We start from the raw sequence: 18,932 nt of genomic DNA on the forward strand, positions 1-18,932 counted from the left end.
TGATGTGGACCAGGTTGGGCAAGTGGGCAAATCAATGGCAGATGCAGTACAATTTGGATAAGTGTGAGGTTATTCGCTCTGGAAGCAAAACACCTGAATGATTGTAAATTGGGAGAGGGGAGTGTGCAGCGGGACCTGGGTGTCCTTGTGCACCAGTTGCTGAAGGTAAGCATGCAGGTGCAACAGGCGGTAAAGAAGGCTAATGGTATGTTGGCCTTCATTGTGAGAGGTTTCGAGTACATTGAGGGAGAACTAGGGAATAGGGACAGTGTGGCTCTGAGGCAGAGCAGACGGGGAGAAGTTGCTGAACACAGCGGGTCTGGTGGCCTGAAGTGCATATGTTTTAATGCAAGAAGTATTACGGGTAAGGCAGATGAACTTAGAGCTTGGATTACTACTTGGAACTATGATGTTGTTGCCATTACAGAGACCTGGTTGAGGGAAGGGCAGGATTGGCAGCTAAACGTTCCAGGATTTAGATGTTTCAGGCGGGATAGAGGGGGATGTAAAAGGGGAGGCGGAGTTGCGCTACTTGTTCGGGAGAATATCACAGCTATACTGCGAGAGGACACCTCCGAGGGCAGTGAGGCTATATGGGTAGAAATCAGGAATAAGAAGGGTGCAGTCACAATGTTGGGGGTATACTACAGGCCTCCCAACAGCCAGCGGGAGATGGAGGAGCAGATAGGTAGACAGATTTTGGAAAAGAGTAAAAACAACAGGGTTGTGGTGATGGGAGACTTCAACTTCCCCAATATTGACTGGGACTCACTTAGTGCCAGGGGCTTAGACGGGGCGGAGTTTGTAAGGAGCATCCAGGAGGGCTTCTTAAAACAATATGTAGACAGTCCAACTAGGGAAGGGGCGGTACTGGACCTGGTATTGGGGAATGAGCCCGGCCAGGTGGTAGATGTTTCAGTAGGGGAGCATTTCGGTAACAGTGACCACAATTCAGTAAGTTTTAAAGTACTGGTGGACAAGGATAAGAGTGGTCCGAGGATGAATGTGCTAAATTGGGGGAAGGCTAATTATAACAATATTAGGCGGGAACTGAAGAACATAGATTGGGGGCGGATGTTTGAGGGCAAATCAACATCTGACATGTGGGAGGCTTTCAAGTGTCAGTTGAAAGGAATACAGGACAGGCATGTTCCTGTGAGGAAGAAAGATAAATACGGCAATTTTCGGGAACCTTGGATGACGAGTGATATTGTAGGCCTCGTCAAAAAGAAAAAGGAGGCATTTGTCAGGGCTAAAAGGCTGGGAACAGACGAAGCCTGTGTGGCATATAAGGAAAGTAGGAAGGAACTTAAGCAAGGAGTCAGGAGGGCTAGAAGGGGTCATGAAAAGTCATTGGCAAATAGGGTTAAGGAAAATCCCAAGGCTTTTTACACGTACATAAAAAGCAAGAGGGTAGCCAGGGAAAGGGTTGGCCCACTGAAGGATAGGCAAGGGAATCTATGTGTGGAGCCAGAGGAAATGGGCGAGGTACTAAATGAATACTTTGCATCAGTATTCACCAAAGAGAAGGAATTGGTAGATGTTGAGTCTGGAGAAGGGGGTGTAGATAGCCTGGGTCACATTGTGATCCAAAAAGACGAGGTGTTGGGTGTCTTAAAAAATATTAAGGTAGATAAGTCCCCAGGGCCTGATGGAATCTACCCCAGAATACTGAAGGAGGCTGGAGAGGAAATTGCTGAGGCCTTGACAGAAATCTTTGGATCCTCGCTGTCTTCAGGGGATGTCCCGGAGGACTGGAGAATAGCCAATGTTGTTCCTCTGTTTAAGAAGGGTAGCAAGGATAATCCCGGGAACTACAGGCCGGTGAGCCTTACTTCAGTGGTAGGGAAATTACTGGAGAGAATTCTTAGAGACAGGATCTACTCCCATTTGGAAGCAAATGGACGTATTAGTGAGAGGCAGCACGGTTTTGTGAAGGGGAGGTCGTGTCTCACTAACTTGATATAGTTTTTCGAGGAGGTCACTAAGATGATTGATGCAGGTAGGGCAGTAGATGTTGTCTATATGGACTTCAGTAAGGCCTTTGACAAGGTCCCTCATGGTAGACTAGTACAAAAGGTGAAGTCACACGGGATCAGGGGTGAACTGGTAAGGTGGATACAGAACTGGCTAGGCCATAGAAGGCAGAGGGTAGCAATGGAGGGATGCTTTTCTCATTGGAGGGCTGTGACCAGTGGTGTTCCACAGGGATCAGTGCTGGGACCTTTGCTCTTTGTAGTATATATAAATGATTTGGAGGAAAATGTAACTGGTCTGATTCGTAAGTTTGCAGACGACACAAAGGTTGGTGGAATTGCGGATAGCGATGAGGACTGTCTGAGGATACAGCAGGATTTAGATTGTCTGGAGACTTGGGCGGAGAGATGGCAGATGGAGTTTAATCCGGACAAATGTGAGGTAATGCATTTTGGAAGGGCTAATGCAGGTAGGGAATATACAGTGAATGGTAGAACCCTCAAGAGTATTGAAAGCCAAAGAGATCTAGGAGTACAGGTCCACAGGTCATTGAAAGGGGCAACACAGGTGGAGAAGGTAGTCAAGAAGGCATACGGCATGCTTGCCTTCATTGGCCGGGGCATTGAGTATAAGAATTGGCAAGTCATGTTGCAGCTGTATAGAACCTTAGTTAGGCCACACTTGGAGTATAGTGTTCAATTCTGGTCGCCACACTACCAGAAGGATGTGGAGGCTTTAGAGAGGGTGCAGAAGAGATTTACCAGAATGTTGCCTGGTATGGAGGGCATAAGCTATGAGGAGCGATTGAATAAACTCGGTTTGTTCTCACTGGAACGAAGGAGGTTGAGGGGCGACCTGATAGAGGTATACAAAATTATGAGGGGCATAGACAGAGTGGATAGTCAGAGGCTTTTCCCCAGGGTAGAGGGGTCAATTACTAGGGGCCATAGGTTTAAGGTGAGAGGGGCAAAGTTTAGAGTAGATGTACGAGGCAAGTTTTTTACGCAGAGGGTAGTGGGCGCCTGGAACTCACTACCGGAGGAGGTAGTGGAAGCAGGGACGATAGGGACATTCAAGGGGCATCTTGACAAATATATGAATAGGATGGGAATAGAAGGATACGGACCCAGGAAGTGTAGAAGATTGTAGTTTAGTCGGGCAGTATGGTCGGCACCTGTGCTGTACATTTCTTTGTTCTTTGTACAGGACCAGGGATGCTTGGTGAGGCCACATCTAGAATATTGTGTGCAGTTTTGGTCTCCTTTTCTGAGGGTGTGCAGCAAAGGTTTACCAGACTGATTATCAGGGATGGTGGGATTGTCATGTGAGGAGAGATTGACTAGGTTAGGATTGTTTTCGTTGCAGTTCAGAAGAATGAGGGTGGAATCTCAGAGACTTATAAAATTCTAACAGGACTAGACAGGGTAGATGCAGGGAAGATGTTCCCAATGATGGGTGTGTCCAGAACCCGGGGTCACAGTCTGAGGATTCAGGGTAAACCATTTCGGACAGAGATGAGGAGACATTTCTTCACACAGAAGAGTGGTGAGCCTGTGGAATTCATTACTACAGGAAGTAGTTGTTGCAAAAACATTGAATATATTGAAGAGGTGGTTAGATATAGCACTTGGTGGCGAATGGGATCAAAGGCTATGGCGAGAAAGCGGGATTAGGCTATTGAGTTGGATGATCTGCCATGATAAATGGTGGAGCATGCTCGAAGGGCCAAAAGGCCTCCTCCTGCTCCTATCTTCTATGTATCTATGTTGGAATATTGAACTTGTTTACTTGACTTCAGAACTCTTTGCAATGTGTCTGCCAATCTGTCAAAATATACGAAGAGCACTTTGTTGATTTTAGAGTTATTATGGATAAATACATTGGTATGGTAGAAAGTCCAGCAACAATTCATTCTGATGGGATAAAAATATTTGCCTGCAATGAAAGATTTGAAAAAAATGGTTTCTCTTATCTGAACATTCTATAGTTAAGGGACAGTCTTATCAAAGCGGTTATAAAAATTACGGGAATTGACAATATGAATAAAAACTGATTCCTCCTTTTGGTACAGAAATCGTAGAAAGACAATATAAAATCAAGGGGATAATTCAAAAAGGGGGGGGGGGGTGAAAGAACAGAGGGACCTGGATGTATATGTGCATAAACCTTTGAAGGTGGCAGGACAGGTGGAGAAATCAGTTAATAGAGCATACAATATCCAGGGCTTTATTAATAGGGGCATGGAGTACAAGAACAAGGTGGTAACCTATTCAAGACACGAGGTTGGCCTCAGCTGAAGTAGTGCATTCAATTCTGGGTACTGCACTTTCGGCAGAATGTGAAGGAAGTAGAGACTGCAGAAAAGATTTGCCAAAATTGTTCCAGAGGTGAGGAACTTCCATTGTGAAGATAGATTGGAGAAGTTAGGACTGTTTTCCTGAGAGAAAAGAAGGCTGAGAGGAGATTTGATGGAGGTATTCAAAATCATGAGCGGTCTGGACAAAGTGAATAGGGAAAAACTGTTCTCGCTTGTGGAAAAATCGAAAATGAGATGACACTGATTTTAAGGCGATTAATGAAAGAAACCAAAAGTGATACGAAGAGAAAATGTTTAACATAGCGGGTGTCAAGGCTCTGGAATTCACTGCCTGAGAGTGTGGTGAAGACTGGTTCAACTGAAGCTTTCAAGAGGGAATTGAGACTTATCCGAAAATGCAGCTTTACAGGGAGAAGATGTGGGGGGGGGGGGGAGGAGGAGTAGGTGAATTGCTCATTTCGAGAGCCAGTGGAGACCGAATGGCCCAAATGACCTCCTGAGCCCTGACCATTGTGATCCTGTGCATTCAGAACAACTGAACATATTTGGGGGAAACCCCATGATGCCATTATGCAACTGGAATTGTGCCCTTCCCTTCTCTGCCCCCCTTGCGAACCCATTCCTAAATCTGTGGACTGGTGCATTCTGAGTAGGCCGTTGCAAGAATAAGGCAGTGTACATGCAAGGAGATGAGAGAAATGTTTGCCCATACAGAGCTCCATTGATGTCTGACTTCCAACAGCAATTGAATGTTCCAGAACGTATCCTCCAATTGGAATAGCAATCTTCAGATCTGCATTGAAATATTAGAATCTTTAAGTATCCAGTGTGACTGGGTGTGTGTCCAGTGTGGCTATGCCACACTCCTTTCCTCCAGCCTTCTGTGCTCCTTCCTACCTTACCCTGCATTGTGCAATCTGGAGCTGTAACCAAAGTAAATTGAATACAAGTCGAGATAAAATGCCCGAATGAAAATAGATTTGGAATTGTCAAATGTGGACCCTAACAAGGTAGTTGATGTGCAATCAATTGATATACTTATAAAGTAGATGGCTGGCTTTTGCACCAGTAAGAAATTACGGATTGCAAGAAATGGTCAGAAATTTGGATTTAAATGATATGACTGCCAATGCTGACAAAATGATACAGCGAGTTAGCAGAGTCAGTGCATCTACTCCTGTTCCGTTTATTCTTTTGGCTTTTCTCTTCACCACCTAAAGAGATTGACTGACTTGCTCGACCAGATTTAAACATGTGGTCCAAAATGTTTTCTGACTAGAACATTGTGCAGGCTTAATATAACAGCCGTTAACTTATAATCCACTGATTTGGCTAGGATTATTCAACTGGCGTTGAATTAGAAAACACGGTTCAAGCACATTGTGATCTGTATAGACACAACAAACTTTGGACACAATGTGAATGTCTAGTACCCAGATAATGAGGTGGGGAGAAATGTCATGGCCAATGTCACATCCAAAATGTCAACTGTGACTTCGATAGGTAGCACCCTTGCCTCTGAGTCACGGGGGTTCTGGGTTCAAACCCCACTACAGGACTTGAGCACAAAAATCCAGGGTGACACTCCAGTACATCCGTGAGGGAGCGCTGCATGGTTATCTGAGGGTTGTCCTTTGGGTGAGATCATAAACCAAGGATCCATCAGCCTGTTTGGATGAATGTAATAAATCCCATGGCACTATTTCAAAGATGAGCAAGGGAGTTAACCCTGATGTTCCTGGTCAATAGTTATTCCTCAATCAACATCCCATCACTTTGTGGGTGTTTGCTGTGCTTAAATTGGCTGCTGTGATTCACACATTACAATTTTGGAAGTTCTTAATTTGCCGCACACCATTTTGAGTTGCCTGGTGGTCATAAAGAGCACTGCATAAATGCAAGTCTTCATTAATAATTGTGCAAACTTAGCTTGGAGTCCATTGATTTTTCTGAGCTCTCCCAGCTATAGACTAAGACAGTGAAAACGTGGGGAGGTTAATGGAATTAAGATCAAAGATTCTGATGAGAGGCAAAGAATTTCCCTTTTCCCTCGCAGCATTCACTTTCACTGCAATTGAGGCATCCTTCAAATGCGCCCTATCATAGATTATCATAGATTATCATCATCAAGGCGCTGAGGACCCGGGCAGCATGGTAGCATAGTGGTTAGCACAATTGTGTCACAGCTCCAGGTTCCCAGGTTCGATTCCCGGCTGGGTCACTGTCTGTGCGGAGTCTGCACATTCTCCCCGTGTGTGCGTGGATTTCCTCCGGGTGCTCCGGTTTCCTCCCACAGTCCAAAGATGTGCAGGTTATGTGGATTGGCCATGCTAAATTGCCCTTAGTGTCCAAAATTGCCCTTGGTGTTGGTTGAGTGGGGTTATGGGGATAGGGTGGTGTGGGCTTGGGTTGGGTGCTCTTTCCAAGAGCCGGTGCAGACTCGATGGGCCGAGTGGCCTCCTTCTGCACTGTAAATTCTATGATCCCGGCCCGGGTCACTGTCCGTGTGGAGTTTGCACATTTTCCCTGTGTCTGTGTGGGTCTCACCCCCAAAACACAAAGATGGGCAGGGTAAGTGGATTGACTGGGCTAAATTTCCCCTTCATTGGAACAAAAATGAATTGGGTACTTTTAAATTTAAAAACCAATCTGAGGAATATGTGAACTTGAGAGATACTCGGGGAAACTTCCAATTTCAGTGGATGGATGGAAGTAAAAATGAAGTGGATTGTGATGGTTGGCCTACTCGTGCCCTTTTTATTTTTTAGCCTACGTATCTGGAACATGTACTTAGTTTTTGTTTTAAAGGTAGGTCCAAAGATAGCAGACACATCATGCAGAAATGGTAAGGCAATTAATCTTATTCTGCGGTTCGTGCTGGGTACAGTTATTTACTCTTCTGCAGAAGACAGCTTTTAATTAGTGTATTCATTTCACAAAAGCAGTACTTCAATATCACCGACAAAAATGTTTGTTTACTTGTCTATGTTGATTTAGAATAAAAGCTAACTTTAATTCTTTTTTTCCCCCCCCTGCTACCTCAGGGACAAGCAAAGTCGAATCCTTGCAGTGGTGAACATCTTCCATATCCCATTGCAAGTAAAAAAGGAATTGCTGCTAAATCAATGAAACAATATGATACAAACTTATCAGCAATAGCTGTAACTGTAGAGAATGAAAATACAATAGCCTTTTTGGGCGATGTGAAAGGAGAAATTCATAAGGTAAGTGTAATACGTTCACAGAGGCAGAAGTCCTTTCACCAGAATTTCTTTTATTAACTGAATCAACAGCAGGATGGCCATCTGCATTCAGCTTGCTGTCTACACTGGGAGTTCAGAGGATCTGACACTCCCTGTTATATACAGAGAAAGGGGTTCCTTGGCCACTAATCAGGGAACTCTTATTCCAATTGGCGAATCTCAAAGGCCTGGTCTAATTCATTACAGTAAGACTTTGAGTAAAAGCTTCCCTTATTTTGTAGAAAAACATGTGTGGAATCTGCCGTGGAAATTTTAATTTGCAGTCAAATGAGAAAATACATTTCTGCTTTGGAAAAGCGGGATCTTTGCTGCCTTTCAAATAATATCAGTATGCTTATCTCTGGTTCCAGATCTTCAGTTCCTTTATCTAGATTCTGGACCTGATTTTTTATTTTGGTGACCAGTTTAACTTTTCTCTGATCTGTATCAAGACTAAGGGCATGTTTTATTTTGTATTTACTCCTTGAATCATCCTTCAGTGAAGATTATCTCACAATTTCTGACAATTTTGTAGTAGGGGAGTTTGAATATAACTTGCGAAAAAGATCATACACAGTGCAAATATGTGGACCAGCCTCTGAATACCTTCTTGAATTAAAAAATAAATAAACTTTACATGCCTAAATAGGACAAGTCTACTGACTATGAGTCATTAATTTAAATTTGAGCAGCAATGGCTATCAATTTTAAAACCACACCCTCGAACATGAAACTCTGGTAGTGGCAAGCATCATGCAATGTGTATTCATATGCTCCAAGGAATTTTCTTTTGAAAATCTGAAATGTTAGAACTTGCAATATTGGATGACCACAGCCTCTTTCTTCATTCTCTTCCCATCGCCTGGATAAAGCCTAACATATACCTGAGTGAAGCTTAGTGCAGCACGGTGACACAGTGACTAGCACTGCTGCCTCCCAGCACCGAGGATCCGGGTTCAATTCCGGCCTCAGGTGACTGTGTAGAGTTTGCCCGTTCTCCCCATGGCTGCGTGGGTTTCCCCCGGGTGCTCCAGTTTCCTCCCACAGTCCAAAGATGTGCAGATTAGGTGGATTGACCATGCTAAAATGCCCCTCAGTGTCCAAAAGGTTAGGTGGGGATAGGGTTGGGGCGTAGGCCTAGGTAGGGTGCCCTTTCCAAGGGTTAGTGCAAACTCGATGGGCCAAACGGTCTCCTTCTGCACTGAAGAGATTCTATGATCCCGTGATCTAGAATTCTGTGAAGCGATTTGAGGATGCTGCAAAGAGTATTAAAAAGGATCAGTCAGGAAGCTTTGATTAGGAGACAATAAGCTTGGGGTTTAAAAAAACTTGCAACTATAAGAGGAAAGGAATACTGAGATAAATCTAAAATATTGCAGCTAATCTTGGGTTGACTGTCAGCACCTTACATGAGCCAGCACAGGAAGGTCACAATAAAAAGTTGAGGAACAATTTGGATTTCCTTGGCATCGGAACGGAGTACGCATTAGACATCCAATATCCTTGAAGAATTGGTGAATGATTGACTCCAAGGATATGGAGACATCTATCTGATGCTCATATCACACCTAGGTTGTGTAAGAAGTTTCAAACCAAGTAGTAAAAGGAACTACTTATTAGGCACCGATCAAGGTGAGATCTGTTTAAAGTAAATGTTCTCGAACCCAGATTTTTTGAAATTGACAAATTTTCAGAACACAGCAATGAAAGTCAGTCATAAGACAGAAGATGATGTGTTTGTCGTTATGTAGTCCACTGTGCACATCTCTACCTTGACTCAGGTTGACTTTAAACAATTCACTGATGTAGTTCTGTAAATAGAATTTCTGATGAAGCGGGTTGCCATTAATACTGAATAACATATCTGCTGATCGGACCGGCTGTGGTAGAGCACAAAACAATGACTTTCTTTACCGTAACTTCATTTGTGTTGGTCATACCGGAATGATTGGGCTTCACAGTAATTGGATTATTATCTAAGATTTTATTTTCAGGTGGGAGATGTATCAGTGTTTGTGAGACTTCATATCCATGTTTAAAAACAGGAACTTTGTTCAGACCTAGAAGTGTTTGTGTGATTAAGAGTGCATGTGGTTGGTTGAAGGTGGATGAATATTAAATGGCTGTGTTCAGCTCTGAACAGCTAATTGTCGAAGGTATTAGCAATCAGGATGTAATGTTTTAGCCCTTACATTGCAAGAGCAAGTGAGGTTTAATGAAATCTGTGGGCAGCACGGTAGCATTGTGGTTAGCACAATTGCTTCACAGCTCCAGGGTCCCAGGTTCGATTCCCGGCTTGGGTCACTGTCTGTGCGGAGTCTGCACATTCTCCCTGTGTCTGCGTGGGTTTCCTCTGGGTGCTTTCCCACCCACAGTCCAAAGATATGCAGGTTAGGTGGATTGGCCATGCTAAATTGCCCTTAGTTTCCAAAATTGCCCTTAGTGTTGGGTGGGGTTACTGGGTTATGGGGATAGAGTGGAGGTGTGGACCTTGGGTAGGGTGTTCTTTCCACGAGCCGGTGCAGACTCGATGGGCCGAATGGCCTCCTTCTGCGCTGTAAATTTTTTGAATCTGAAGGATCAAAGGCTAAAAATATCTTTGGTAGCTGGTATGGTTTCAGATTTGGAGATGAGACCATGGAAGAGACAACTGAGCCTTCCGGTGGTGGCATGGAGGAGAAGGCCGCACACTGGGTACCTTCCAACAGGGTACTTGTTTTCCCGAGGAATGTTGGTGAACAAACTCGGCCCATCTAAAGGTTTAGTATGCCTGTCGAGGAAAGAATGTTGAAAGTCTCAAAAAAGGCTGGTGGAAAGAATGTTGTGAGTGGAAATCCTTCGACGGATTTGGGGAGTCTGTGTGGCTCGCCAGAAGGGCAGATGGCGGACACAGCTCCAGGGGATGCGGCAGTTCCTATTGCGGAGGATATACTGACAGGGATACTGGCCTCGAACTTCATTAGCAGTTCAGGAAGCATATCGAAAAGCAAGGGCAGGTGATGATGGAAACTCTCAAAAAGTCGATTGAGGAGGCTGTTGGTCGAATTCGAGAGAAGGTGGAGAAAACGAGGCTGTGAAGAAGAACGGAAAAGTGTCGAAGGGAGTGGATGAAACTTTGTTGATGCACAGCGATCAAATCGGCTCATTAGAGGCTGGGATCTCATTGGTGTGGGAGAGAAACAAGATCCTGAGGGCAAAAATAGATAGTCTGAAAGACAAATCCAAGGAGACTAAATCTCCAAATTGTGGGATTGCCAGAGGGGATGACGGGCCCGAATCACACTGAATATTTATCTTCAGATGTTCGGACGTTTGGGAGGGGGGTGGCGGGGTGGATGGACAGTTGTCCCCTCCAGAGTTTATAGGGCCCATCGAACTCTCTGACAGAAACCTTGGCAAATGAACTGCCACAGGCACTTGTTATAAGATTCCACAGCTTTCAAGAAAAGGGGGGGGGCGGGGTGTCCTGAAGTGGGCCAAAGAGATTTGAGATGGAAAGGGAGCATCATCCGGGTATATCAAGGCGTCGGAACAGAGCTGGTGAAGTGGTGGGCAGCCTTTAATAAGCCGAAGGCCGTATTATACCTGCTGGTGATGATAGAGATCTCTTACCTGACTTGAGATCCCCGCCAGTTTGCAGTAAGACGTACCTGAGGTTAGTCGCAGTAGAAGTAGCTCCAGGAGAATTCACCACCTTCATTTATTTGTTATTGGCTGTATCGCAATTCGTTAGTTGTCTTTCCAGGTGTTAATATTGTTAATAAATCTTCTTACTAGTCAAGGAACTAGATGTTCTATGTAATCTGTACGATAGCCATAACTCAAAACATAATATGGTACCAAGCGTGTTGAACAATTAAAGATAATGACGGAGAAGATGGGACAAAACAAGCTGAAGAAAGAAAAAAGAAAATTCTTCTGCCTACCTAGTAAACTACGGGCAACTGGAACTCAATGCAAGGAAAGACTGTGCAGTTTAAGATGCAAGGTTTGAAAGCACCCCACCAGCTTCAAGTCACTGGTAATGTAGCTGAGAACTGGGGTGCTTTTAAGCAGCAATTCGGATTCTATATTGTAGCCCTTGGCCAGAAGGCACAGCCTGACTAGAGGCGTATTGGTTGCTGCTCAAGATAGCAGGCCCTCAAGCAATAGAAATTTACAATACCTTCACGTTCAATAGCGAAGAGGCAAACAAGAGCTACGATGCAGTAATAAATTACTTTGATCAGCATTACTCGCCGAAGAAAAATAAGACGTGTGAATGTTATATATTTCATACACGTACCCAAAAAGAAGAGCTTCAATTAGAAAGCCCTATCCAGAATTGCCATGCAAGTGAGCTAGCTGCACAGCAGACCAGTATGCTCAACCTAAAATATTTTGGCGCCAATCTGGAAGAAGATGCCAGCGCCATCACTGTGATGCAGTCAAATAAGAAATGTGGTCTCAATGCGGGCAGCCATTTTAAGCGGCTGACCGGATCCGCCATTTTAAGCCAGCAATGTGGCAATCGACATGGACCACGGCAATGTCCAGTATTGGGAAGGTGAGTTCCAGGTGTGGCCGAACAAATCCTTTTGTGAAGCAATGTTTTTCACGTCCTGCAGTGGGCAAAACAGGAGCAGTCAATGCAATTGATGAGATGTCCATTGAAGACCCATTTTTCATTGACCTGATTTTGTCTAAGGACATGATGACTCCGAATATACAGAGCGAAGAAATCCTACTGACCAGTTATGGCAATAGTGTTGGTGGTGTTGACACCATCGAAGACAGATGGACTATTCCAGTGATGCTGAACGCCACAATGATCAAATGCAAGCTTGACACTGGAGCGAGGGCCAACCTTCATAGTTTATCTGATTTGAACAGGCTGCTAGTTTAATCGAAAGTCGTCAATCAAACCAGACTACTGAAAGATTACAATGGGCATGAGATTGAGACGCTGGGAGCATATGAACTTGAAGCTTGGGTACACAACAGACGTCACATCATACCATTTTCCGTTGTGGACACGAAGCACGAGTCCATCATAGGAGTGGATGCATGTGATGCCCTTATCCTAGTTGAGCGTCTCTACATTCCAGACAGTGCAGTGACAGAAGATCGTTGCAACTCCAAACAAAGTATAATGGCGCAGATATCCAATGAGATCCAAGCGAAAGTTAAAGTGGAGGAAGATAAATCGGATGAAGAGATGTAGGATCCAAAGGGAACTCCAGAATTCTGGTTAACAATCTTCAAAAATGCGAATACGCTCAGCGACATGATACAAGAGCATGATGAGCCTATCTTAAAAGCATTTGCAAGATGTAAACATAAAATTTTCAGAGCCTGTAGAGCCAATGAGCTTCTCTCTGGAGTTTAAGTTCGAGCCGAATGAGTATTTCACAAATGAGATAATCACAAAAGTTTACCAGTTGGAGTCGAGGTCTGACAAGTTAGACTTTTTATTCTTTGCCGAACTAGAAATCACAGGGTGCCAGATCGACTGGAAGAAAGGAAAAAACTTCACACTGAAAACCATTAAAATGAAGCAGAAAGCATAAGGGTCGGAGCACTGGTCGGAGCACTTACGAAAACTGTACCAAATGACTCTTTCTTAAACTTTTTCAGTCCTCTCGAACTTCCAGAGCATAAAGTGCTGGATGAAAGTTCTGCAGCAAAACTCACTGTTGACTTTGAAATTGGTCACTTCTAATTCCACGTGCAATGTTGCACTTACAGGAAAAGCTATTGCATATGATAATGACTCCGATGATGATTACTACGATGATAATTACAATGACCATGATTACGATGAGGAAAGTAGAGGCTCAGATGCTAAGCTAGAAGAAGACGATCAAGAAACACGTTCAGGTAGTTTGGTGGGAGCGACGAGGTGATCACAAGGGTGCCCAATCTGCACCGGACAATGATATGTGTGAAAGTTCTAAGATGGCGCATGCAGTGGCTGAAAATTGGTCCTACGAAAAAGACCAGCCAGAAAACCAGTCTTCCGAAAGTTAAAACAACATCACGCAGCCGATCAAAGTTCAGAAGACCAACTGGACGATGTTGTATTGAATATCCAATAAGCTGTGCACAAGGGACACATTTAAAATTATCCGGCACGTCATGTTGTGTAAAGCATAGTTGCATTTGTACATATGACATGTGTAACATTGTGATACAGATCATGTTTTGTAAGACATTTTTGTTACATTTGGATGTAAATGCTAACAGTTCCAGAGGAAGGAAGATGTGGTGATATGCCTGTGCACAGTTCTGTATAAAGTTAGCAACGCGACCTCCAACCAGCTAGTGGGGATAAAGATCTATCATGTGACTTGAAATACCCGCAGTTGGTAGTAAGATGTACATGAGGTAGTCGCAATAGAAGTAGCTCCAGGAGAATTCACTGAATTTGTTTATTCGTCACTGATTGTATCACAAATTGTTAGTTATCTTTCCACTTGTTAATATTGTTAATAAATCATCAACTAGTCAAGGAACTAGATGTACTAAGGCCACAACACAACATAACAGAAAGCAGTTACTGGAGGGGAGATTATATTATACAAGGTGCAGATGGATAGGGAGGTAAGAGAAGAGCATCAGAAGCAAGTTGACAATAGTGTAGTCCGCATGTGTTAGAGTGACCCTACCATGGAGCTCTTGGCGAACAGGAAAAAACTGCAGATACAATTATTTATGGGTAAGGTGGTGCGCCAGCTGGAGTGTTCGAGAGGAGGTATTTCTAACATGGGGAGAAGACCAGCCACCTCCTGGCTCACCAGTTGAGATGGCAGGCAGCCTCCTGGGAGATCATTCAGGTCAGGAACTCGAGCGGCATGCTGGTGTCTGCTCCGGATAGAGGAACGTTGGTCATACCATCCTTTTTCATTGCTGAATGGTGATGCCAAGGTATTGGCTAAGGTGCTAGCAATGAGGTCAGAGCCTTGCCTCCCTGGTGTGATTGGTGAAGATCAGACAGGATTTGTTAAGGGCTGACAGTTGTCATCTAACATCCAGTGCCTGTTAAATGTAGTCTCTCCCCACCTGTGGGGCCAGGGCCAGAGGTGGTGGTGACTTTGGATGCCAAGAAGGCATTTGATAGGGTGAAGTGGAAGTATCTTTACAGTATTGGAGAGGTTTGGCCTTGGACCAAAGTTTGTTTCATGGATACGTCTACAAGAGAAGGCCCCCTTGGCTAGTGTGTGTCCATCACACCAAACCCGCCTCCCATCCATTGCTCCTGCTGCCTAGGGAAAGCGGGCAGCATAATCAAAGACCCCTCCCACCTGGCTTATTCACTCTTCTAACTTCTTCCATTGGGCAGGAGATACAAAGTCTGGGAAAACTGATTCAAATACAGCTTCTTCCCGGCTGTTACCAGACTCCTAAGCGACCCTCTTATGGACTGGTCTGATCTCTTCACACTCCTTCTCTACCGAGTAGTACTACATACCTGTATGCTTCACCCAATGCCTGTGTCAAAGTATTTACATTGTGTGGTTTTTTTTTTGTATTTGCCCTATTTATTTTATTTTCCTGTATGGAATGATCTGTCTGAACTGTATGCAGATCAATATTTTTCACTGTACCTCAGTATACGTGACAAACAAATCCAATCTAATGTTGTGACAGTATTTATAAAAAATACACTTTATCAGACACTGAAGTATCTGAGTAATAGGAGATTTATTTTTACTCAGAAAGCAACCGAATAATCAGCCCAAAAATCACGAGGTTTATTTTTATTAGTGCCAAGTGATTGTGTGAGTGTGACGTTTCCATGCACTTTCTTGCACAACAGCTATAAATGTTCACTATCCTATAGGTATTCCTGAGCAGAACAAAACTGCTGAACGTAACAGCTGATGAATATCAGATTGTTTCCATGGTCCCGGGCACGAAGGTGAACAGTGACCTTTTCTTCAATGCAAAAAGAGATCATCTATACGTCATGACTGAGAAAAAGGTAACACGTTATTTTATCTTCTCATTCGATTGAGTCATGTTTTTTTCCCCCCAAAACACACATTTGCCTGCATTAATCATGTTATTGGTTTACTTTATATTACATATTGGTTTAAAACGAGGCTTGCTGGAAATTAGTTTCCTTTGATACGGGACCAGTAATTCTTGTCCATCCAGGTCAGCTATCCAAGGCAAGCGAGCAAGTCATTCAATTCAGATACGAGCATCTGATGAATTTATTTTGAATACATTTGATCGCATTTTTGAGTTAAAGGCATATTTTCAGCTTGAGACACATCTATTTGAATTTGTTCTGTCCTGGTTCTTTTAAAAAAAATTTTTTTTAAAAAAATAATTCATTGTCTATATTATAAAATAGTTTAGTCAGTGTGTGAAGCCATCGGCAAGAGAGATGGGTAGGCCCGAGGAGTTCTGTGGGCTGCCAGTAAAGAACACTGCCATATAGGATAAATATTTGATTACATCGCCAGAGCCATGGACATTGTATGAGATGAAACCTCACGTACCTCCTAGCAGTACCTCCTCCAACAGTAATGAGCCAACCTTTAATCAGAAACATTGTAGTAATCATGGTATCCTAGCAGATGATTTAAGAAAGGTATTGCCACAGCATGTAATTTACCATTCTCTCAGCGCCGGGTGCTTGTTGTGGAATGCACTTCGCATTCAGCCGATGAAGTCAGTAATGAAGTGAGACCTGTCTATTTTCTCTTTGTGTAACTATCACACTTTTTCCCCCCCCAAAGCTGCCAACGTGCCAGTGGTGTGCAAATTGTTGCAAAACCAAAGTATAAAGGATGTTTTGAGATTTCTTGTTGCAGTTAATTAATTATGCAGTGAATAATAATTCTGTTTACCAGTTTAATATCTCTATTTAAAGAGTGCAGAATTTCATTTTTTGTCATTGAAAACTTGTATTTCAGATCACTTGTCTGCCAGTCCAGGAATGTGACAGTTACAAAAGTTGTGAGTCTTGCATTGCATCTGGAGATCCTTACTGTGGTTGGTGTGCAATGGAAGGAATGTAAGTTTTGCTTCTTGGGAGTATTTAATTGATGCTTTCAAGCTCCTGTTTGCAAGTGTTCATTCTGTAGAACAGACCCCCCAATAAATTAAAATTTTTTTTTTTTAGATTATCCAATTTTTTTTTTTCCCAATCAAGGGGCAAGTTCGTGTGGCCAAGCTACCTATCCTGCACATTTTTGGGTTGTGAGGGTGAAACCCACGCAGACACGGGGAGAATGTGAAACCTTCCCACAGACCGTGACCCGGGGCCGGGATTGAACCCAGAGCCCCAGCGCCGTAGGCAGCAGTGCTAACCCCTGGGCCACCATGCTGCCCCGACTCCCCAATAAATTGATGGAAACAGTTAGCAGTTAGTTAGCCTTGATTCAATCAAATGTAAATCGGAGAGCTTTCTTCGGATGCTGCTCATGTGGAGGTTTAAATATCAACACAAAATGATCATTGTAATCTCTGTGTAATCATTTTTAGTACTGGTATATGAATGCTGCCTGATACACCAGACCACATCTTCCTGTACACAACACATGCCCTCATTAAGACAAATTATATTTGAGCACAAAGGTGCAGTAAACGCCTTTCCTAGTAGCACACATCCCAAGATTTGGCCCATTAACTCACTGTTTTTGGCTACAAAATTACCTATGTGTATTTTTTATTTTAATTTCTTATAAATATCATGTTCTCAATTGTGTATTTGTGGCATTCCATCTAATGTAGGGTCCTCACCTAAAATATGAACTCAGCTCCCCCGTCCACAGACGATTACTTGACCTGTGCTGTGTCTCCCAATATGTATTGCTTGTTTTACTGCAGCTACAGGTTTTTTGTTTTGCTTCACCTTTGCATATTTATCCAGTTCTCATTCCAAGGACATCATAGCATCAAATACTATGACGAGTGTCTATAAAACATCTGGACAGTTCTTTCCAAGCTCCAGTTTGACTGACGCTTGGTAATTTTGAGTTTATATCCCGAGGTTCTTTACTCAGCAACAATCAAGCAGCCTGCTTCTCGACGTTGCAAAAGTTAGGGTTTTTTTCCTCATTTTCCTATTTCTGCAGCAAAAGCTAGATGAGCTTCAGAGTTTCCTCAAGGATAGAACTGAGTATCCCAGTGCATCCTCGTTGCTCCTCTTCGAATCAGCAACCACTGATGTTCACTTGCATATTCAGAGTAATGTTTAGTAAAGGAAAAAGGCTATTTCCTTCCTTAAATCTGAGGCTTGGGGGTGGGAAGACCAATTTAGTCAATTGTGGAAGATATTTGCATTTCCGGTTTTGAAAATGGGTCCAATACCAATTTCCTTTATGTACTCCTAGAGTAGAATCTCTGCAGTGCAGAAGGAGGCCATTTGGCCCATCGAGTCTGCACTGACCCGCTGAAAGAGCACGCTGCCTCAGCCCATTTCACCCAACCCCGTAATCTAACCTACGCATCTTTAGATACTAAAGTGCAATTCAGCATGGCCAGTCCACCAAACTACACATCTTTTGGACTCTTGCACATCATTCAAAACTAAATAACTAGAATTCAATACTTACTTTATATTAGATTTTCACAGCTTCCTATGATTCCCAGTAGTATATATATATTTATAGAATGAAATAAATTACCTGTGTTTCTGTTTAACACCAGAATTATGTAGTTGTTCAAAATTGATTTCTTTCTTTAATTGGAGAAAGGCCTGTAATACCACGGTTGAAAAGAGAAAGATACAGTTCAAGATGTTGTGATTAAATACTAAACTTGAATATGGGTTGTGAGGGTGCGACCCACGCAGACACAGGGAGAATGTGCAATCCCCACACAGACAGTGACCCAAGGTTGGGATCGAACCCGGGTCCTTGGCGCTGTGAAGCAGCGGTGCTAACCACTGCATCACCGTGCAGCCCTTACAGCAAATGCACTTTGCATTTCCAGATAAGTATAGGCTAGTACACTCATTCATATTGACATCAATAATCTGTCTGATCAGTTGTTCCAGGAAGTCGAATTGTACAAAGGCTGATGAAAAATATCATTGGTTGTGGAGTCTGGACAAACGATGTGCCATGGTTACTAGTGCTATTCCTCAGAATATGAGTCGAAATGAAAACGGCCTGGTATGCTTCATTACATGTAGTTTTCAGTGTCAAAAGTTGGATTAATATTTCATTGGTTCAATGATTTTGTCTCTTATGTACAATATTGTGTGGATGTAAAGTTTCCAACATGGTTGGTCCATATTTCTTAATTTAATGCCAAAAATGACCAATTAGAGGATGCCTGGTACTTCCACTCATTCATTTTTTGAATTTAAAAAAAAATAAATGTCAAGTACCCAATTCAATTTTTCCATTTAAGGGGCAATTTAGTGTTGCCAATCCACCTAGCCTGCACATCTTTGG

General features: G+C 43.2%; 1 protein-coding gene across 4 annotated transcripts in view; it reads left to right on the forward strand.

Moving 5' to 3' along the window:
* LOC140387934 (plexin-B2-like) overlaps positions 1-18,932 on the forward strand; it is a 311,161-nt gene that overhangs the window by 210,953 nt on the left and 81,276 nt on the right. For all 4 annotated transcript variants that reach the window (XM_072471277.1, XM_072471280.1, XM_072471279.1 and 1 more), the window contains 4 exons: positions 7,339-7,518; positions 15,359-15,499; positions 16,443-16,543; positions 18,521-18,647. In XM_072471277.1, coding sequence (XP_072327378.1) covers positions 7,339-7,518; positions 15,359-15,499; positions 16,443-16,543; positions 18,521-18,647 — 549 coding nt within the window. The remainder of the gene's footprint in view (positions 1-7,338; positions 7,519-15,358; positions 15,500-16,442; positions 16,544-18,520; positions 18,648-18,932) is intronic.

Source organism: Scyliorhinus torazame, chromosome 13 (assembly GCF_047496885.1).
Source record: "Scyliorhinus torazame isolate Kashiwa2021f chromosome 13, sScyTor2.1, whole genome shotgun sequence".
In the NCBI taxonomy this organism is placed as follows: domain Eukaryota; kingdom Metazoa; phylum Chordata; class Chondrichthyes; order Carcharhiniformes; family Scyliorhinidae; genus Scyliorhinus; species Scyliorhinus torazame.